The sequence below is a fragment of the Erinaceus europaeus genome, chromosome 20 (genome assembly GCF_950295315.1).
Source record: "Erinaceus europaeus chromosome 20, mEriEur2.1, whole genome shotgun sequence".
In the NCBI taxonomy this organism is placed as follows: domain Eukaryota; kingdom Metazoa; phylum Chordata; class Mammalia; order Eulipotyphla; family Erinaceidae; genus Erinaceus; species Erinaceus europaeus.
This window is the reverse complement of record NC_080181.1, coordinates 15,070,340-15,093,309: the sequence shown is the minus strand read 5'-3', so window position 1 is coordinate 15,093,309 and position 22,970 is coordinate 15,070,340. Positions and strand designations below refer to the sequence as shown.

The following is a 22,970-nucleotide window of genomic DNA, read 5'->3' as shown; positions in this document are numbered from 1 at the left end:
AAGAGAAAGACATCTGCAGACCTGCCTTAAGTGGTGAAGAAGGGCTGCACGTGTCTCTCTCCCTATCACCCCCTTCCCTCTCAATTTCTACCTGTCTCAACACAATAAATAAGTAAAGATAATTTAAGAAAGGTTTTTTTAAAAAGTTTTATTCTGCTGTCCAGGAGGTGGCACAGTGGAGAAAAGCACAGGACTTTCAAGTATGAGGTCTTGAGTTCAATCCTTGCAGTGCATGTCTATCTCTCTCTTTCCCGCCCCCCTCTCTCTCACATAAGTAAAGAAATAAATAAGATCTTTGAACTGGACTCCAATCTGATACAGGCTGTTTAAGTGGGATTAAAAGAGACCTGGAGAAAAGGGATGACCGTAGCGACAGGTTAGGTGGAACCTGCTTTCGCTTCATTTTACATATTTGACCTGGGACCCTGTGTTCCTCTCTCAAACGATCATGTCGGCCTAGAAAATTTTCTCAGTGATGCCTACTAGCCCTAATTCCTCATGTCCTAAAAAAAGGGAAGAAAAAATTACTCGGAAAATGCACGAGTTTCGGGCGCATGCGCCTTTCTTCATCTTGCGGCCCTTGCGAACACCCTTCAGTAGCTGTCCCTAGAAATGCCTGTTTCTCTGAAGAATCCCACTGTTCCCCAAGACTTCCTCGATCTTACTTTTTAACATCCATTTTTGTCTCCCTCGTCACTGAAGAAAAAAAGTGACTTGACCCCCCTGGATTACAAAAAGATAATAGAACAATTAAATATTTTGGAACCGGCACGGAAAAAGGAGGCCTGACCTTCAAGCGGAAGAGGGTCCTTCGGCGTGTCCTTCTGGGAGGTGACATTCAGCCCGCGGTTCAGGGCGACGGACCTTCCATCGTGCAGCCATGGCTCAGTTTGTCCGTAACCTCGCTGAGAAGGCCCCGACGCTGATAAACGGTGAGAAGCCCGTCCAACTGCGGAGAGGGCGCGCGGGGGGACCGGGAGGCCTGAGAGGAAGATGGAGGCTGGGGTAACGCCTGGGTCCTTCGGGGACAGTATGGAGGCCGGTTGCGACTCTGCTCCAGCCTTTCCGCTCGCCTGGTCTGGAAGCTGCAAATTCCAACCACAGCGGCGGCTGTCGCCTTCTGCAGCGCTCGGGTCTCCCGGCCAGGGTGCGGGAACGTGCGGGGTGCGAATTATTGGGAGGACCAGAGGAAGGAAGGAAGGACAGACAGACAGGTTTGTCAACTTCTCAAGGGAGTATTTGGAGTTCCACGGGAAATGTTAAGCAGGAGATGGACTTTTGGATGATGGCTTCATTTTCCTTTCTTGGCCAGATTTGCAAATACTTGTTTATTTTATTTTATTTTTCCTTACCAGAGCTGTTGCTCAGCCCTGATTTAAGACGGTGCTGTGGGGATTGAACATGAGCCTTTGGAGCATCAAACCGTTGTGTTTTCTCTCCCCCCCCCCTTTAATCTGAGTGTGATTTTAGGGGGGATACAACTTCATACATGGGTTTCCTTGTTCCAACAAGCATAGAAAGGGATATTTGTGAATAGTAGTCTTTATTATAGTATTATTGAAGGTTCTCCCCCCACCCCATCCCCACGCCGGAAAAGCCGAAGCTTTGCCAGTAGACCGCCCTGTTTCAGACTAGTCACAACCCTGCGTTGTAGAGCATTGTCTGTAAATAGCTTCATTTTCTACTGTCTAGGAAGCTATTTGTTTTGTTTTCCCAAGTGAGATAAGTAAAGTATGCAGGAGCTTTTTTCACGTCTATATATTAAGGTGAGTGGCTGAAGCATGGACTTCTAAATATCTTCCTCCCAATCTTATGATGAAGGAAAAAGTTGAGTGTCTGTAAAAATTGATTTACGGCTGGGGAGATAGCATGATGCTTATGCAAAAAGACTTTCATGCCTGAAGCACCAAAGGTTCCATCCCCAGCACCACCATAATCCAGAGTTGAACAATAAACTTTTAAAAATATGATTCAATGATTGTTATTTTCTCCATTTTCATCTGTAAGCAACTAAATAGTAGGTTATTGAATGCTTTACAGTGCCGAGTACTTGATTTTCTCCTGCAGAACCCCAACAGCCTGATAATTTACAGTTTCCCACGAACTCAAGTTTGGAATTTTACTAAGATTCTCAAGGTTTCTTGTTATAATAAAGCGCTAGATTTTGGCATAAATAAAAAGGAATTTCATTCTTTGGGCTTTCTGGGTGATTTGTAGAGCTCATACATGCTTAAGTGTGTCTCCACCACTGAGCTATATCCTGCAGATGTGGACCAGGGAGGTCATTCAGTCAGGTATACCACCTCCCGGCAGCACACGCACCTTATTTTATTGAGAACAAGAGAGGTGTAGAGAGAAAGACCAGAGCACTGCTCAGCTTTGGCTTGTGATAGATAGTACAGGGTATTGAACATGAGACTTGGAAGGCTCTAGCATGAAAATCTTTTTTTTTTTTTTATTTATTTATTCCCTTTTGTTGCCCTTGTTGTTTTATTGTTGTAGTTGTTGTTGATCTCGTTGTTGTTGGATAGGACAGAGAGAAATGAAGAGAGGAGGGGAAGACAAAGAAGGGGAGAGAAAAATAGACACCTGCAGTCCTGCTTCACCGCTTGTGAAGCGATTCCTGTGCAGGTGGGGAACCAGGGGCACGAACCGGAATCCTTGCACTGGTCCTTGTGCTTAGAGCCACCTGCGCTTAACCCGCTGTGCTACCGCCTGACTCCCGAAAATCTTTTTTTTTTTTTTTTATTCCCTTTTGTTGCCCTTGTTATTTTATTATTGTTGTTATTATTGTTGTTGTCGTTGTTGGATAGGACAGAGACAAGTGGAGAGAGGAGTGGAAGACAGGAGGAGAGAAAGATAGACACCTGCAGACCTGCTTCACCGCCTGTGAAGCGACTCCCCTGCAGGTGGGGAGCCAGGGTTCGAACCGGGATCCTTATGCTGGTCCTTGTGCTTTGCGCCACCTGTGCTTAACCCGCTGCACTAGAGCCCGACTCCCCCGAAAATCTTTTTGCATAACCATTATGCTCTTCATTATTTAATGTTCTGGTTTAAAAAGAGAAGGGGAGCCTGGGCAGTACCACACATTTTGCAGTTTGCAAGGACCCAGGTTCAAGGCCCCAGTCCCCACCTTCATTGGGAAGGCTTCATAGGTGGTGAAGCAGTGTCATTAAGTGTCTCTCTCCTTCCTTATCTCCCTTTCCCTCTTAATTTCTCAGTCTTTATCAAATAATAATTTTTTTAAATTTTTTATTTAAGAAAGGATAAATTAACAAAACCATAGGGTAGAAGGGGTACAACTCCACACAATTCCCACCACCCAATCGCCATATCCCACCCCCCTCCCCTGATAGCTTTCCCATTCTCTATCCCTCTGGGAGCATGGACCCAGGGTCGTTGTGGGTTGCAGAGGGTGGAAGGTCTGGCTTCTGTAATTGCATAATAATTATTTTTTAAAAAGAGAGAAGGAGGGAGTTGGGTGGTAGCACAGTGGGTTCAGTGCACGTGGTGCTAGGCACAAGGACTGGCATAAGGATCCCAGTTGGAGCCCCCAGCTTCTCACCTGCAAGGTAGTCGCTTCACAGGCTGTGAAGCAGGTCTGCAGGTGTCTGTCTTCCTTTACCCCTCTGCCTTCCCTCCTGTCTCCATTTCTCTGTGTCCTATCTAACAATGACAACATCAATAATAACAATAATAACTACAACAACAAAACAAGAGCAACAAAAGGGAAAATAAATATATTCAAAAAGAGAGAGAAGGAAAGAAAAAGGTTTTTTCATTGTGAATTACATGAATTCTCTCTTATTGAACAATTGAATTTTTTTTAACTTTAAGAAATATTCAGAAAGAAGACTCAGAACCACAATATTAAATGGAAATATACTTTGCTTTTAAATATAACTTAGTCTATTAAATGTGAATGTTAAATATAAAATATTCTGAAATAAAACTAAAAAGTTTTCAACCCTTTCTGCTCTGTTACACCTGTATTTGTTGATTTCTCTAGGGGAAAAAAAACTTCCAGAAACAATTTTATCAAATTTCCCCAGAAAGATCAGAGTTTGATTTTTTTTTTTTTTTAACCCTCTGTTAACTAAATTTGAGACTATTTGTTTTTTTCACCATTTTCCCCAGTGGTTCATTTGACTGATTTATTTAAGAACCAATTCAGTGAAATAATTTTCATCATCTTTAAGTTAGTGTTTGCTCAAAAGGCTAGTTCCATTATATAATAAAATACTAAATGGGTATTTTCAAAAGATCATGTTTGCTGGGTTTCTACACTTTAAAGTTACCATTTTTCCCTTAAAGTAAGTCAATAGGAAGTACTTACATTTATCTCATACTTTACAGCTCCAGAGTAGCATGGATTTTCTCACTCAAATTTTCCCAGCCTTGGTCATTGGATTTAAACTTTGGGATGGTACTTCTTTGCCTTAGATATAAGTCCTTTCTGGTACAAGATGCTTTAACTCACCTTGTGTTCGTCCTGCCCAGCCTTGGAAACAGCCTTTCCAAGGAGCCCTGGTTCTTTTATTGAACAGTGGTATTTTGAAACTAAAGTATATGTAGTGACCTACTTATATTCATAGATTTATAATTGTTTTTGGTTTTTTTTTTCTGTCTCTATATGTGTGTGTTACAAAGCTACACATTCTGGTTGGCAGTGTGGCTCACATGGATACTGCACTTGCTTTGTCACAGGCACAGCCTAGGTGTGTCCTGGCCTTCACTGCACTGAAGGAAGTTTCAGTGCTGTGGTGTCTTTCTCTTTTTCTTTCTGTGTGAAGAAGTTGGCTTAGAAAAGTGACATGCCACTGACAACTCAAGAAAGAAAGAAAGACTACATATTCATTATGAATGCTGCCAACTGATTCAGTACTTAAGATCTGCTCTTGCTTCTTTCGTTAGCTACTTGGCTCCCATCATCCACCATTCATTCATGTTTTGTTCATCTGTAAAGTCTAGTAATGGCTAGGGATCTGATTCAATGATTGAAGGAATGTTTGTGTATAAGATCTTGAGTTAGATTCCCAGCACCACCAAGAAGCTCTTGCACAAAACTTTGTATTGACCGAGAGGCAGAGATACCACAGCACCAAAGCTTCCTTCAGGGCAATGGAGGTCAGGTTCAAACCTGGGTTGTACACATGACAAAGCAGCACTCCAGGTGAGCTAGTTCACTGACCTTTTTGATTGTTTACTTGCTTATTTTTAACCATAGCACTGGCTTAAAATGGTGTGGGAAGTTAAAACCTGAGCTGTCTGGTGCCTCAGACAGGAAAATCTTTTGCATAACCACTATTGCTATCTCCCTGGCTCAAACTGTACTTTTAAATTTTAGAGACCAGGTGGCGGTATATCCAGTAGAGTGCACACATCATGCTTGAGGACCTCACAGGCTGTGAAGCAGGTCTGCAGGTGTCTGTCTTCCTTTCCCCCTCTGCCTTCCCCTCCTACTGTGGTCCTATTGCAGGGGGAAGAGGTGGAGTGGAGTGTCCTGTGCTGTGCCACTAGCTCCCCAGCCCCAAGACTTTGTGCTATTTGAAGCACAATCTTATATTTCTTTACTTATTCCCTTTTTGTTGCCCGTGTTGTTTTATTGTTCTTGTTGGATAGGACAGAGAGAATGCAGAGAGGGGGAGAGAAAGACAGGCACCTGCAGACCTGCTTCGCCGCCTGTGAAGCGACTGCCCTGCAGGTGGGGAGCTGGGGCTCAAACTGGGCTTAGGCTGTTCCTTGCCCTTTGCGCCACCTGCGCTTAACCTGCTGCGCTTCCGCCCGACTCCCTGAAGCACTATCTTGTCAGCATTGACAGTCCTACTGAGAACTGTCTCAGTGCTTTGTGTCTGCTTTAGAATTTGTCTACTCTAAGCAAGAAGATGATGGTGGTAATAGTTCTGAGAGTAGCAAAATATCCAGAAACAGTTAGTAAGAAAAGTACAGGGAACCATGGGTACACCCTCAAAAGTAGGCATTTTGTATGCTCATGCATTTGAGGTTTTTTTTTTAAAATTTAATTAATTTATTTATTTTCCTTTTTGTTGCCCTTGTTTTTTATTGTTGGAGTTATTGTTGTTATTGATGTCATCGTTGTTGGATAGAACAGAGAGAAATGGAGAGAGGAGGGGAAGATAGGGGGGAGAAAGACAGACACCTGTAGACCTGCTTCACCACCTGTGAAGCGACTCCCCTGCAGGTGGGAAGCCGGAGCTCGAACCGGGATCCTTCTGCCAGTCCTTTATTATTTATTTTCCCTTTTATTGCCCTTGTTTTGTTGTTATAGTTATTATTGTTGACATCATCATTGTTGGATAGGACAGAGAGAAGGGAAAGATGAGGAGAGAAAGAGAGACCCATGCAGACCTGCTTCACCACCTGTGAAGTGACTCCCCAGTAGGTGGGGAGCCGGGGGCTCGAACCAGGGTCGTTATGCGGGTCCTTGTGCTTTGTGCCACGTGTGCTTAACCCACTGCGCTACCGCCCGACCATTTTAATTTTTTTTCTTTGTTGAACTTTTTTTTTTTATCATTTTTATTTTTTATCTTTTCAGTGAGCCTTCACAGCTTCAGTCTGACTTTGATACAGAAAGAGACATGGGTGGTCTGGGAGATGGGTCAGTGGATAAAGCACTGAACTCTCAAGCATGAGGTCCTGAGTTCAAGCCCTAGCAGCACATGTCCCAGGGTGATGTCTGGTTCTTTCTCCTTCTATCTTTCTCATAAATAAATAAAATCTTTAAAAAAGAGAGACAAGGGGCTGGACAGTGGTGCACTCAGTAGAACGAACACACGTTAATGTGCACAAAGATTGGGTTCAAGCCCTCACCCCACCTGCAGTGGGGGAAGCTTCATGAGCAGTGAACCTTTGCTACAAGTGCGAGGTCTCTTCCACTCTCTGTTTGTTTAGATACAGGCAGAGGGAGTGAAAGTGCACAACACCACAGCTTCCTTTGATTCGGTGGGGAGCAGGACTCGAACCTGGGCCATCTACATAACGAAACAACACACAACCACCTCCCCTTTCAATTTCTCTGTCAGAGAGAGAAGAAACAGGGAAAGATCAAGGTTCGGAAGCCTCCCCTTTTGTCATGGGCACTGGTTGCATGAATGGTGAAGCAAGCTGGCATGTTTCCAGGTGAGCTGGCTCACCAGCCCTTGAGCTATTTGCCATCTCCTCCTCCTCCTCCTTCTCCTGTCAAATACTTTTCCTTTGCTGAAATTACTACCCATCTCACATCTACCCTGGCAAATTTTTTTCTTATTTTCCTCCTGAAATAGAATATCAGATTGGCTATAACTTTCAAATGTTTTGCTTTTATTTTTTTTTTTTATTTTTTTGTCTCCAGGGTTATTGCCAGGGCTCGGTGCCTGCACCACAAATCCACTGCTCCTGGAGACCATTTTTCCCCCTTTTGTTGCCCTTGTTGTTTTATCATTGTTGTGGTTATTGTTATTGTTATTGCTGTCATTGGATAGGACAGATTGAAATGGAGAGGAGGGGAAGACGGGGAGAGAAAGACAGACCCCTGCAGATCTGCTGCAAGTGGGGAGCCAAGGGCTCAAACCAGGATCCTTACGCCTATCCTTGCGCTCATACCACATGCACTTAACCCGCTGCGCTACCACCTGACTTCCATTTTTGCTGTTCTTAATGCATGTGGGGTTTCTTTTGTTTTTGGTGTTTTGAAGGAAGAGCAGCTGTGCTTTTGTTTAGAAAAGATATAATCCAGCACATATTGATGAAGATACCAAAAATGGGTGGTAATATATTTCCATCTGGGCTTTGTGACCAATATTGGGATATTGTGACTTTTTTTTTGCCTCTAGGGTTATCACTGGTGTTCAATACCTGCACTGCTCCTAGTGGCCATTTTTTTCCATTTTGTTATTGTTGTTGTTTACTGTTATTGCTGTTGCTATTGTTGGATAGGACAGAGAGAAATTGGGGGGGGAAGATAGACACTTGCAGACCTGCTTCACCGCTTGTGAAGCTTTCCTCTTGCTGGTGGGGAGCAGAGGGCTCAAACTGGGATGGCTGCACTTCACAGTATGTGCGTTTACCGAGTACGTTACCACCCTTCCCCCCTATTGTGACATTTTAATGTTATTAGGGATGCCCTTTAGGGACCAGGCAGTAGCACACTGGGTTAAGCACAAGGCTGTGCAAGGATCCCCGTTAGAGCCCCATCTTCCCACCTGCAGAGGAGTCGCTACACGAGCGGTAAAGCAGGTCTGCAGGTGTCTGTCTTTCTCTCCTCCTCTCTATCATTCCCTCCTCTCTCCATTTCTCTCTGTCCTATACAATAATAATAAAAATTTTTTAAAAAAAGTACTTATGGCTTCCTGCCTCATTGAATGTCTCTGTAACACAGGTGTTTTGCATCTTTAAAAAGCCTCTTGTTACCAGGGAGCAGCTTTGACTTTTTACACCGGGTGCACATTTGGTACAAACTGAATGAATATGATGCATACGTAAATATTTGTATCCAACCCACACATCTGCTTCTCTTGGTCTCTAGTGAGTTCATCCTGTTTTTTGTTTTGTTTTGTTTTCCAGCTGCTGTGACTTACTCCAAGCCTCGATTGGCCACATTTTGGCAGTATGCCAAGGTTGAGCTGGTTCCTCCAACCCCTGCTGAGATCCCTACAGCTATTCAGAGCTTGAAAAAAATAGTCAATAGTGCTAAAACTGGTAGCTTCAAACATCTCACAGTTAAGGTAACCAAGGGCTAAATAAAAATGTGTGCATAACAGAAAATACCTTCCATTGGGATTTTTCAGGCTGATTGATTAATGTATTTTTTCTAGGGAGGCTGAAACCATCATAATGAGATGATCACTTTCTTGACTGCAGAGAAAGATGTTTACCTTTCTAATTTTGTCATCTAGCTTGAAATAATTGGAAACTTATTTCTTTGTTCTATTTTGTTATAACAAAAAAAGCAAGCGTTTTTAGTGGGTACTTAGGAAAAAAAAACATTTATTTTAATGAGAGAGAGATGTGTAAAGGAGGGAGGGAGGAAAGAAAGGAGAGAGAAAGACCAGAGCACTGCTCAGCTCTGGCTTTAGTGGTGCTGGGGATTCCACTTGGGACTTTAGAACCTTACACATTATGCTGTCTCCTCTGTATCTCCCTCACCCCCTCTCAATTTTTCCGTCCTATCCAATAAAATGGAAAAAATGGCTACCATGAGCAGTGGATTGGTGCCGGCACTGAGCTCCAGAAATAACCATTAAGGCTTAATTTTTTTTTAATTAATTGATGCTAGCTTTAGAACCTGCATCCAAGGGAGTCGGGTGGTAGCGCAGTGAGTTAAGTGCACGTGACATGAATCACAAGGACCAGGATAAGGATCCTGGTTTGAGCCTTCTCTCACCCCTCTGTCTTCCCCTTCTCTCTCCATTACTCTCTGTCCTAACAACGAGGACATCAGTAACAACAATAATAACTACAACAACAAGGGCAACAAAAGGGAAAATAAATAAATATTTAAAAAAAAAAAAAGAACTTGCATCCAAGAAATATTTTTCAGGACACATCTGCTATTTCTAGCCAGTTCAAAGGGGGAAGTTTGCTTCTAGGTGCTAAAAGTAAAAGGCCTGGTTGTTTTATGGAAAAGTTTTCAATTAGAGTTTTATTTTTTGAAAGATTTTATTTATTAATGAGAAAGATAGGGAGAGAGAGAGAGAGAAAGAACCAGACATCACTCTGGTACGTGTGCTGCTGGAGATTGAACTTGGGACCATATGCTTGAAGAGTCCAATGCTTTATCCACTATGCTACCTCCCAGACCACTTCCAACTAGAGTTTTAAAATCTGTGGATATATATACCCCCTTGCTCAGCTCTACCTTATGGTAATACTGGGAATTGAATCTGGGACTTCAAAGCCTAAGGCATAAATGTTTTGTATGATCATTATGGTGTCTTCTTAGTCCTATGATTACTTTTTGGATAAAACCTGCTATCTAAGGTCCACTTGGTGTCACACATGTTTGTGCACAAGGATTCTAGTTCAAGGCTATTTTCCCTGCAGGGAAAAAGCTTCAAAAGTGGTAAAATAGTGCTGTAAGTTCCTGTCTCTATCTTCCACTTCCCTCTCAATTTCTCTATGTCTATATCCAATAAATAAATGAAACAAGTATTTTTTTTTAACTGGCTTTTGAAACCATATGTATAAAACATATATACATATATAACATGTTTTCTCTTCAGGGCAATAAAGCACTAATCTGTGAGATGGGGTACTTATTACTGCACTTGGAAAAAAATTAGGCCAAATAATAAATGATCCAAATGATGCCTGAAAGGGAAGATAGAACTCTTGCTCTTTGAACATATTCTATCTAACCAGACAGAAGTCTGTCCAGAGACATACTTTGCCCTCGCTGTCCTTTTATGTGAAGGCACCGTCTAAAAATCAGCTGTTTCCAGGATGTGGGTTGTTTCAGGACTCATAAAGTATCTCATAAACTAATAATGAATGGGTTAAGTCAGTTCAGATCTTTAAAGAATGCTTTCAAAGAATTTATAAGCTCTGAACTATTTAGTTTACATAATTAGAAGTTCAAGGATTCTTAGCTATTGAACAAACTTGCCGCCAATTCTTGATTTGATTTAAATTTGTCCTCTAATTTTTTTTATCTTTATTTATTTATTGGATAGAGACAGCCAGAAATCGAGAGGGAAGGGGGTTATAGAGAGGGAGCGAGATTGAGAGAGACACCTGAAACACTGCTTCACCACTTATAAAGCCTTCTCTCTGCAGGTGGGACCACGGGCTTGAACATGGGTCCTTGCACATTATAACATGTGTGCCACCACCCAGCTCTTTTTTGTTCTCTAATTTGAATGGCATCCTTACAACATTCTGGCATTTAATCCTAGAAAATAATAGTTTTAAATATATAAGAATAAAGTATACATTAGGAATTTTATTTGCATAATACTTAAATTTTAAAATGTCACATTCAAGTAGAGTGTAGTGACAGTTACCTTACTGTAGACATATATTTAATTTTATTGAGATAATTAATAGCTAACATGTTGATTTTAGGTGTACAGCATAATAGTTCATTATGTGTATGCATTGCAAACTGATTACCATAACAAGTTTAGTTACCATCCTGTGTGCTTTTTTTCAGGAAGCTGTGCTGAATGGTTTGGTGGCCACAGAGGTGTGGATGTGGTTTTATGTCGGCGAGATCATAGGCAAGCGTGGCCTCATTGGTTATAATGTTTGAAGACCAATCTTTAACATCTGGTTATATTTGATTTCTTATTTGAGTGTTCCTGGGCTATGTGTGATCAGACTGGTATCTGAATAAAATAAGACAATATCAAACTCAATGTTTTCTCTATAAACACTACATGGACAGTCACAATTTCTCTAGATATTAATTTTACTTATTTATTTTTCTCTATTGGGGGACTATTTACAGGCAACAGTAAAATACATTAGTTGGTACATGTGTAATATTTCTCAGTAACACTCTAACCCACCACCTAGGTCCTCCTCCAACATCATAATCCAGGACTTGAACACTCATCGCCCCAGAATCCTTTGCTTTGGTGCAATACACCACATCCAGTCTAAGGTTTCAACTTCTGTCTATGACTGATATCATCCCATGTTCACCCTTCTCTTTCTGACTGACTTAAGATGATTCTTTCAAGTTCCATCCAGGATAAGGTGAAGAAGATGAAAGCACCATTTTTCATAGCTGAGTAGTATTCCATTGTGTATATAGACAATTTGCTCAGCCACTCATCTGTTGTTGGACACCTGGGTTGCTTCCAGGTTTTGGCTATTATAAATTGTGCTGCTATGAACATTTTTTATTTTTTATCTTTTTTTTTTTAATATGTGTGTGTGTGTTATTTTGGTTTTGCTTTCTGTGCAGCCCTAAATGTACGTCTACTTAACCTGAAAATGGGAAGTATGAATATATGAATCTGGTATGTGTATATATGTGAAGATATTTCCACTTGAAGATTTGAAATACATACTTAAGCTTTATACTATATCTAGAGAAAACTAGAACTTACTACTGTAGGAAAAAATAATACCAAGAAGTTAAATTATACTCATAGTATAAAGAATAAAATTGGGATTTGGGTGGTAGCACAGCAGGTTAAGCTCACGTGGCGCAAAGCACTAGGGCCGGCATAAGGATCCCGGTTCGAGCCCCCGGCTCCCCACCTGCAAGGGGAGTCAAGGCGGTGAAGCAGGTCTGCAGGTGTCTATCTTTCTCTCCCCCTCTCTGTCTCCCCTCCTCTCTCCATTTCTCTCTGTCTTATCCAACAACGACAATAATAATTACAACAACAAAACAACAAGGGCAATAAAAGGAAATAAAGAATAAAATTTGAACCCTATCCCCTTGCTAGAATCAGAGAAATACATTTTTGATAATATCTGTTGCATTCTTTTATCAGTTTAATAATAGGTTTCCAAAAGAGAATAGCAAGGTTGAGGAGCAGGCAATGGTGGGATGTTTCTAGACCTATCCTAAATCTTAAAGCCAGTGTAGAACATGTAGTACCAACTGATGAGAACCAAAAGAAGATTAACAGTCATTACATGTGTGGGGGGGTCATGGCTAACCTTTATCTAATCAATGCCAGATCCAAATTTACACCTGTTTTTAGAATACTGCTGCTGGGGGTCAGGTGGTAGTCTAGCAGGTTAAGTGCACATGGTGTGAAGTGCAAGGACTGGAGTAAGGATCCTGGTTCAAGCCCCCAGCTCCCCACCTGCAGGGGAGTCGCAACAGTAATAATAATAAAAGAATACTGCTGCATAGTTTAATAACCAGCACAGTTTTACTAAGAGACAAGTCTCCATGGAGTCCACTTTTTTTTTTCCGCCAGGGTTATCGCTGGGGCTCACACAAATAACCACAAATCCACTGCTCCTGGCAGCCTTATATATATATTTTTTCTTTCATTTTATTGGATAGTACAGAGAAATTGAGAGCAGGGGATGTTAGGGAGAGAAAAAGATACACCTACAGACCTGCTTCACCACTAGGGAAGTGTCCCTCCTGCAGGTGGGAAGCCAGGGGTTAAAACCCAGTCCTTCAAGGATGCTTGCACTTAGTACTATGTGCACTTAACCTAGTGCACCACTACCTGGCCCCCAAGTCTACACTCATTACCACCAAGGTTATTGCTAGGACTCAATACCTGTACTATGTGTCCATCACAGCAGCCATCCTCCCCCCCCCTATTTTTATTTGATAGGGCAAAGAAATTGAGGGGTGGGGAGACAGACCTGTTTCTCTACTAATGAAGCATCCCTCTTGAAGGTGGGGAGTGGGGAATTGAATCTGGATCCTGGTAATATGTATGCTCAACCAGGTGCACCACCACCCAGCCCTCAGAGTCTACACTCTGTCTCAAATATAAAGTAATACTTGGGTAAGGGTAAATAGCATATTGATAATACAAACTGTCATGCCTGAAGCTTCAAAGTCCTCTACCACCATAAGCCAGAGTTAAGCAGTGCTCTGGTAAAATAAATACTTAATCTACTGCTTCTACAATAAATATGGGGGTCAAAACTGAAATACTGAAAATGCCTCTTCAAAAAACATTGGTGTGTTCCAAGAGGTGGCGCAGTGGATAAAGCATTGGACTCTCAAGCATGAGGTCCTGAGTTCAATCCCTGGCAGCACATGTATCAGAGTGATGTCTGCTTCTTTCTTCTCCTTTCTCATTAATAAATATTTTTTTTAAAAAAACATTGGTAGTAGAAAAATATGCTTACCAGAGAATGAAAATACACTGACTGGTCTGGGAGGTGGTGTAATGGATAAAGCATTGGACCCTCAAGCATGAGGTCCTGAGTTCAATCCCAGGTAGCACATGCACCAGTGATGTCTGGATCTTTCCTATCTTTCTCGTAAATAAAATACTAAAATATATATACTGACTGCTATTACAATTATGGCCTATTTCATGCAGTGAATATTCACATTAAAGCCCCAAATTCTGGGAGTCAGGCGGTAGCGCAGTGGGTTGAGCACACGTGTTAAGGATCCCAGTTCAAGCCCCTGGCTTCCCACCTGCAGGGGAGTCGCTTCACAAGCAGTGAAGCAGGTCTGCAGGTGTCTATCTCTCCCCCTCTCTGTCTTCCCCACCTCTTAATTTCTCTCTGTCCTATCCAACAATGACAACATTAATAACTAAAACAATGAAAAACCTACAGGGACTTGAGATATACATAATATGATTTTATTTTAACCACAGAAAGTCCTCAAACATTTACTAAATTTAGTACTACTTCCTCTTTTGCTATACAACATACAATTACCTAGAATTGGGGGGTTGGGCTGAAGCACAGTGGGTTAAGCGCACATGACAGCAACAATAACAATAATGACAATGATATAGGAGTCAGGTGGTACCGCAGTGGGCTGCGAAGAGCAAGGACTAGCTTAAGGATCCCAGTTCCAGCCCTGGCTTCCCACCTGAGGGGACTCTTCACAGGTGGTGAAGTAGGTCTGCAGGTGTCTCTCTCCCTGTCTTCCCCTCTCCATTTCTCTCTGTCCTATCTAACAATAATGACATCAGTAACAATGACAACTACAACAACAGTAAAAAGGGCAACAAGGGAAAAATTAAATATATACATACAAAAGAAAATAATACTGACAATGATAACAAGGGCAACAAAGGGAAAAACAGCCTACAGGAGCAGTGGATTCATAGTTCAGGCACCAAGCCCCAGCGATAACCCTGGAGGCAAAAAAAAATTACCTAGGATTAAAATAAATTATTTTAAATTAGCCACTACAACTTGTTACTTTTGCCTTCCTTCTAAATCCCAATGTCTTTTTGGGGACCAGGTGGTAGCACACCTAGTTAAACACACTCATTAAAGTGCAAGGACCCAGGTCAAGGCCGTGGTCCCACCTGTAGGGGGAAAGCTTCACAAGTGATGAAACAGATCTGCAGGTGTCTGTCTCATATATATATATATATATATATATATATATATATATATATATATATATATACTCTTGTTGCCCTTGTTTTATTGTTGGAGTTATTGTTGCTATTGATGTCGTTGTTGTTGGATAGGACAGAGAAATGGAGAGAGGAGGGGAAGACAGAAGGGGAGAGAAAGACACCTGCAGACGTGCTTCACTGGCTTGTGAAGCAACTCCCCTGTAGGTGGGGGGCCGGGGGCTCGAACCAGGACCCTTATGCTGGTCCTTGTGCTTTGGGCCACCTGCACTTAACCTGCTGTGCTACCACACGACTCCCCTCTTTAACTTTTTTTTTTAATATTTCCTTTTTGTTGCCTTTGTTTTTATTGTTGTAGTTGTTATTGATGTCATTGTTGGATAGGACAGAGAGAAATGGAAAGAAGAGGGGAAAACGGGATAGAAAAAGACACCTGCAGACCTGTTTCACTGCCTGTGAAGCAACTACCCTGCAGGTGAGGAGCCAGGGCCTCGAACCGGGATCAGGATCTTCAATGTTGGTTCTTGTGGTTTGCGCCACCTGCGCTTAACCCGCTGCGCTACCACAGGATTCCCCTGCTTTCCCTGTCACCCTCCCCTCTCAATTTCTCTCTGTCTCTGTCCAATAATAAAATAAAATTTAAAAAAATCCCAATGTCTTTTTTTTTAAAAAAAAAAAATATATATATATATATACTTTAATTTTTTTATTTTTTTCCCTTTTGTTGCCCTTGTTTATCGTTGTTATTGCAGTCATTGTTGGATAGGACAGAGAAATCGAGAGAGGAGGAGAAGACGGGGAGAGAAAGATAAGATACCTGCAAACCTTCACCGCCTGTGGAGAGAACTCTTTGTGGGTGGGGAGCCAGCAGCTCGAACCGGGATCCTGATGCCGCCAATGTCTTTAAAAACAAAAAAACATTTTTATTATCTTTATAAGATAGAGACAGACATTAAGAGGGTAGGGGGAGATAGGGAGAGAGACACCTTCAACATTCATTGCTTCATTCATTCATTCATTCATTGCAACATTCATTACTTCATTGCTTGTGAAGCTTTCCTCTTATAGGTGCGGACCAGGGGCTCAAACCTGGGTCCTTTTCCATAGTAATATGCTCAACCGGTTGTGCCACCACCCGGCCCCCCAGTGTCTTTTGAGGCTATCTTTCAATTTATGTGTACCATGTGTTCACCTCTCACCAACTCAATATGCCCTAGCTAATTATTGCATACTTAATTCTTTTTTAAGTTTTTTTTTAATATTTATTCCCTTTTGTTGCTTTATTGTTGCTGTTATTGATGCTGTCGTTGTTGGATAGAACAGAGAAATGGAGAGAGGAGGGTAAGACAGGGGGAGAAAAGATAGACACCTGCAGAGCTGCTTCACCACTTGTGAAGCGACTCTCCTGCAGGTGGGGAGCCAGGGGCTCGAACCGGGATCCTTACACCAGTCCTTGTGCTTTGCCATGTGCGCTTAACCTGTGCATACTTAATTCTGTACACCTCAGCACTATTTTCCTTAGATAACGGTTTTTCTTTTCCAGTCATTTCATGCATACCTACATGTTCTCTGATTTCTGTGGATAATTTGATACCATTTACTCCAGTGTTTCATATTTGTAGAGCATCCCTGGACTATCTTACTTAGCCCTCAGCTTTCCTCTGAGACATGTGACATAAATAACGGCACATTTTACAGTTCAGGAACTAAATAGCAGAAACACTAAGTGACTTGGCTAGGGTTCCATGAGTAATAGTGGTGGAACCACAAGATGAGCCCAGGCATTGATCACTTCCTATAGTCTGCCCTAATATTCTTGACCACTTCTAGACCTCTGTACTTTGACAGTTCCATTTTATGTTACTTTCTGTGTACTTTCTATCGTGTTTTGACCTACTGTAAAGTTATGTAAGCATTTTTGTCTATCACATGTAAAGTGACAGGTGTCATAACTTTGGGACTTCATATTTCCTAATTAGTGTATGTGTTATTTTATGAATTCCTAGTGTAATAATCACACGTGATGAATATAGTAGCAACTGACCTAATGACTCCCTGAGCAGGGAACCGATACTAGACATAACTTTGCAAATAAAAGATGATCATACTGTAAAATACTGATATGCAAGACCCTTAAGAGTCTAGCTTTAGGCTTGCTTTAATCTCATTTTCCTACCAACCGAGTAATTTATGCAGTTACCATAAAACCCCCAGCTGTCCCTGATTGTTGCAATTCTCTGCTAGTCATCTGACAACTCTTCAGTTGTTTACACTTTTTCTTTTGGCTATTGTCACTCTAAAACACTACCTTGATCTTAATCCTTGGTAATTTTATCTCTTACATCAGATGAATAGTTTTCAAAGTATAGTCTCTCCGGACCACAGTAGCAATACTGCCAAGGAACTTAGAAGTAAAAAATCCTTGGACTATCTAAAAATTTGGGTTGGATCTGACAATCTGTTTTAACTGACTTCTTGTAATTCTGATCTATGCTAAAGTTTGAAAACATTGACATAATTCTTCTAACATACTGGTCTCAACAAAAAATCCAAAGATGGTGGGGAAGATATCTCAGCCTATTAGAGCACCAGAGGCTCTGTATGCCAGAGATCCCTACCATCATTTAAAAAAAAGAAAAAGAAAAGAAAAAAAAGATAGAGCAGGGGTAAGCAGCATAATGGTTATGCAAACAGACTATGATACCTGAGGCTCTGAAGTCTCAGGTACAGTCCTCCCGCACTAACATTAGCCAGAGTTGATCAGTGCTCTGGTTAAAAAAAAAAAAAAAAAGAGGTGGAACAGTGAGGTAAAGTGTTGGACTCAAGCATAAGGTACTTTGATCTCTGGCAGTGCATGTCTTAGAGTGACGTCTGGTTCTTTTTTTCTCCTACCTCGCTCATTAATAAAATCTTCAGAAAAGAAAGGGGGGAGTCAAGCGGTGGCACAGCGGGTTAATCGCAGGTGGCACAAAGTGCAAGGACCAGCGTGAGGATCCCAGTTCGAGGCCCCTCCCCACTTGTAAGGGAATTGCTTCACAGGCAGTGAAGCAGGTCAGCAGGTGTCTGCCTCTCCCCCTCTCTGTCGTCTTCCCCTCCTCTCTCCATTTCTCTCTGTCCTATCCAACAATGACGACATCAACAGTAATAACTACAACAACAATAAAAACATGGGCAACAAAAAGGAAATAAATATTAAAAAAAAAAAAACAGGAAAGTTAAGAAAGAGGGGGCCAGGCAGTAGTGCAAAAGGTTAAGCGCACGTGGCACAAAGCACAAGGACCTGTTAAGGATCCCAGTTAGAGCCCCTGGCTCCCCACCTGCAAGAGGGTGGGGAGCTGGGGGCTCCACGGGGATCCTTATGCCAGTCCTTAGGCTTTGCGTCACCTGCGCTTAACCCGCTGCGCTACTCCCTACGTTTTTATTTATTTATTTAATTCAGTTATCCATTAATGAATCCATGCTTTGAAAATCAGTGTTTCTCATGGAAGCATGAGGTCCAAGATTCCATCCCTGGTACAGCCTATGGAAGAATGCTGCTCTGACCCCCCACTTCCCTTTCTTTGTCTCTATCTGTTGTATAAATAAATCTTTTTTGAAAGATTTATGAAAGAGAATCACTTTGGCATATGTGATGTTGGGGATTGGACGCAGGACCTCATGCCTGAGAGTCCAGTGTTTTTTTTCCACTGTGCCATCTAACAGACCATAATAAAATAAATCTTATAAATAAGTAAATAAATAAATAAGCAAGCAAGGTTGGTGGTGGTGGTGAACCTGATTGAGCACACACACCACAATGTAAAAGGACCTTAGTTCAAGCCCTGGTCCCCACAAGCATGAAGGAAACTTCACAAGTGCTGAAGCAGTGCTGCAGGTGTCTATCTTCTCCCTTTCTCTTTTATTTTTCATTTATTTATTTTTTAAAAATATTTATTTTCTTTTTGTTGCCCTTGTTTTTATTGTTGTTGTAATTATTTATTATTGTTTTGATGTTTTCGTTGTTGGATAGGACAGAGAGAAATGGAGAGAGGAGGGGAAGACAAAGGGGGAGAGAAAGACACCTGTAGACCTGCTTCACCGCCTGCGAAGCTACTCCCCTGTAGGTGGGGAGCCGGGGACTCGAACCAGGATCCTTAGGCCATTCCTTGCGCTTTGCGCCACGTGCGCTTAACCCGCAGCACTACCGCTGGACTCCCTATTTTTCATTTATTTTTTTATTTATTTTTACCAGAGCACTGCTCAGCTCTGGCTTATGGTTGTGCAGAGGAGTCAACCTGGAACTTTGGAACCAGAGGCATTCTATCTATCCCCTCCCCTCTTGATTCCTTTCTATCCAATAAATTTAATTTTAAAAAGGAAAAAAATGAAGCAAAATGTTTCTTTTTTTGTTATTGAATAGAGACAGACAGAAATTGAGAGAGAAGGGGGAGATAGAGAGGAAGAGAGACAGAGAGACACCTGCAGACCTGCTTCACCTGTAAAGCGGCTCCCCTGCAGGTGGGGAGCCTGGGACTCCAACCGGGACCCTAACCGGCCCTTGCGTTTTGCGCTACGTGTGCTTACCCCGCTGCGCTACCGCCCGACTCCCTAAAATGTTCCTGTATAAGTACCGCATACTAACCGATTGCGCCACTGGAGTTCCAGAGCAAAATGTTTCTAAGACTTGGTGAGAACTATGGTTGTTAATCTTTGCGAGGTTGGAGGGTGTGGACACTACTTCAGTAGCGGATGTAGTGGGGAACTGTATACCCTCCAGTCTTACTATCTTATATCTTACTATTAGCCATTAAAAAAAATTAAAGAAGGGATCAGGCAGTGTCAAACCTGGTTCAATACATATATTGTAGTGTATATGGCCCCAGGTTCAAGCCCCAGTCCCCACCTATAGGGAAAGCTTTATGAGTGGTCTCTTACTTACTCATCTGACTGTTCTCTATCTCTATCTCAATCCCCCCATCCCTTTCTTCTTCTTTTTAAATATTTATTTACTTTTTGTTGCCCTTGTTGTTTTTATTGTTGTTGTAGTTACTATTGTTGTTGATGTCGTCGTTGTTGGATAGGACAGAGAGAAATGGAGAGAGGAGGGAAAGACAGAGAGGGGGAGAAAAAGACACCTGCAGACCTGCTTCACTCCCCTGTAGGTGGGGAGCCGGGGGTTCAAACCGGGATCCTTGCTCCACATGTGCTTAACCCACTGTGCTACCGCCCGACTCCCCCCCCCCCATTCCTTTCTATCTCCCCTTCACTCTCAATTTCTATCTCAAAATAAAGAGATAAAAAAGAAAGTCACTCTTCCTTCTGCCTTCACTATGAATCACAATTGTGCTCCACTATCAAAACCAATTAATCACATTTTTGAGAACTCTTATTTTCCTCTCTTCCCCCGAAAGAAAAATTTCACTCTTCCTTCTGCCTTCACTATGTATCACAATTGTGGCCCACTTTCAAAACCAATTAAAACCAATTAATCACATTTTTGAGAACTCTTATTTTCCTCCCCCCCCAATTGGGCCACTTACAACATATACTTATTTATTTTCCTCATTAAACTATAAGAGTCTTAAGGTAGATACATATATAATACTCACTTTTCTAATCCTAGCCTATCACATCAACTATCTGACTTGTATATAGTAGGTTTGTAAGCAATGAAACAGCAAACTCTACTTACTGTGTTTGGTGCTGGGTTGATAAACAGCATAGTTTAGTGGCAGTTGGCCGCAGAGGGAGCTGCAGGCCTGGGGGACTCATTTCCTGAAGGCCTGCAGGCTGACACTGCTACAGAGCTGATGGCAGCTGAGTCACTTCTGCATCTCAACCTCTAAATCTAAATCAGAGATTTTGATCTCTGATAAGCAGCCTCCTGTACCGTTACTGCAGGTCTACCTTTACATAAGGCTGGGGAGAAAAAATGAGAGAGTGAACCACAGAAGCTCTTCTATAGAATACTTAGCCTGGAATCTGAAAATCCCTGAAATTCCTTAGGAGCTAATCATCTTAACTCTCTCTTTGCCAAGTCTACATTTCAGGATTTATATATTTAGTATAGCTGAAAGAAGCACATCATGTTTGTTTAATTTTTTTTTTTTTTTAACCAGAGCACTGTTCAACTCTGGCTTATGGTGGTGTGGGGGATTGAACCTGGGACTTTGGAGCTTCAGGCATGAGAGTGTTTGCATAATCATTATGCTATCTACCCTCTGAAAGAAGCACATCATGTATAGGTTTGTAGCAACATACTTTTCCTCATAGTATTTACACATGAAACACACACATATACATATACACACATATATATATATATGTATATATATATATATATATATATTTTACCAGAGCACTGACCTACAGCTCTGGTTTATGGTGATGTGAAGGGTTGAACCTAGGACTTCAGAGCCTCAGGCAAAAGAGTCTCTTTGCTTAACCATTATGCTATCTACCCTATAGATGGGCTTTTATAAGAATTGTATGTTGGGAGAGTTGGGCTGTAGCGCAGCGGTTAAGCACAGGTGGTGCAGAGCACAAGGACCAGCATAAGGATCCCAGTTCAAGCCCCCGGCTCCCCACCTGCAGGGGAGTCACAAGCAGTGATGCAGGTCTGCAGGTGTCTTTCTCTCCCCCTCTGTCTCCCCCATCTCTCTCCATTTCTCTCTGTCCTATCCAACATCAATAACAACAACAATTATAACTACAACAATAACAAGGGCAACAGAAAGGGAAAATGAATAAATAAAAAAAATTTTTTTAAAAGAATTGTATGTTGAGGAAGTCAGATGGTAGCGAAGTGGGTTAAGCACAGGTGGCGCAAAGTACAAGGACCAGCCTAAGGATCCCAGTTCAAGCCCCTGGCTCCCCACCTGCAGGGGATTTGATTCACAAGCAGTGAAGCAGGTCTGCAGGTGTCTGTCTTTCTCTCCCCCTCTCTGTCTTCCCCTCCTTTCTCCATTTTTCTCTGTCCTATCCAACAACGATGACATCAATAACAACAATAATAACTACAACAATAAAAAAACAAGGGCAACAAAAAGGGAATAAGTAAATATTTTTAAAAATTATTTTTAAAAAGAATTGTATGTTGGGGTCAGGTGGTAGTGTAGTGGGTTAAGCGCACATGGAACAAGCACAAAGACTGGCATAAGGATCCTGGTTCGAGGCCCTGGTTCCCCACGTGCGGGGGGGGGGGGTCACTTCACAAGCGGTGAAACAGGTCTGCAGGTATCTATCTTTCTCTCCTCGCTCTGTCTCCCCTCCCTTAATTTAATTCTCTGTCCTATCCAGCAACAACAACATCAATGGCAACAATAACAACAACAACAAGAAATGGAAAAAAATGGCCTCCAGGAGCAGGCACCAAGCCCCAGCAGTAACCCTGGAGGCAAAAAATTTAAAGAATTAAAAAATGAAGAACTGGAAAAAAAAAATGAAGAACTGTATGTTGTACTTCTTGTACAAAGTAAGAAAGGCTAAATTTTTAACAGTTCCAGGTTTTAATGTACTCCAGTGTTGTCAAATTCAAAAGCAACTGAAACGCTGCTATGTTAAAATAGCTATTGTTTCCCCTAAGGACAGCCTGCATTTTTACCTTGATTGTCTTCTCATTCTGGGTCTCAAGAGATTAGGGAACTGAAATGAACAAGTGAAAATAGTTCTGAGATAACCATGATCTATAAGGTAGCAGTGGAAAAGTAGTTATCAATTGTAATGGCATAGATGTGAAATAATTGGAACAAAGTCATGTAAAACCCAGGATGGGTTTAAAAGGAAAAAAAAATGTCAAATATTAAGTCATGATTGATATTTTAATAATGATTGCTCTACTTCAAATCCTGTTATACTTTCATATGCCTTGAATATGCAGAAATATGTTCTACTGTGTGATAGTCATGTTATTACTATACTGTAGAAACTAAGTTTTACTTAACACAGAGCTCCAAATATTGCCCTGTTGCACTGAGTATTAATACTGAAGCCAAATGGTCCTTGATTTGAAAC

At 41.7% G+C, this 22,970-nt stretch overlaps 1 protein-coding gene across 1 annotated transcript; it reads left to right on the top strand.

Annotated features, from left to right (window-relative positions):
• Positions 1-775: 775 nt before the first annotated feature.
• On the top strand, positions 776-11,349 carry ATP5MG (ATP synthase membrane subunit g). Its single transcript, XM_007523613.3, has 3 exons — positions 776-932; positions 8,563-8,723; positions 11,150-11,349. The coding sequence occupies exons 1-3, from the start codon at positions 881-883 to the stop codon at positions 11,246-11,248; spliced, it is 312 nt and encodes a 103-aa protein (XP_007523675.1). The 5' UTR covers positions 776-880; the 3' UTR covers positions 11,249-11,349.
• The last annotated feature ends 11,621 nt before the right edge of the window (positions 11,350-22,970 follow it).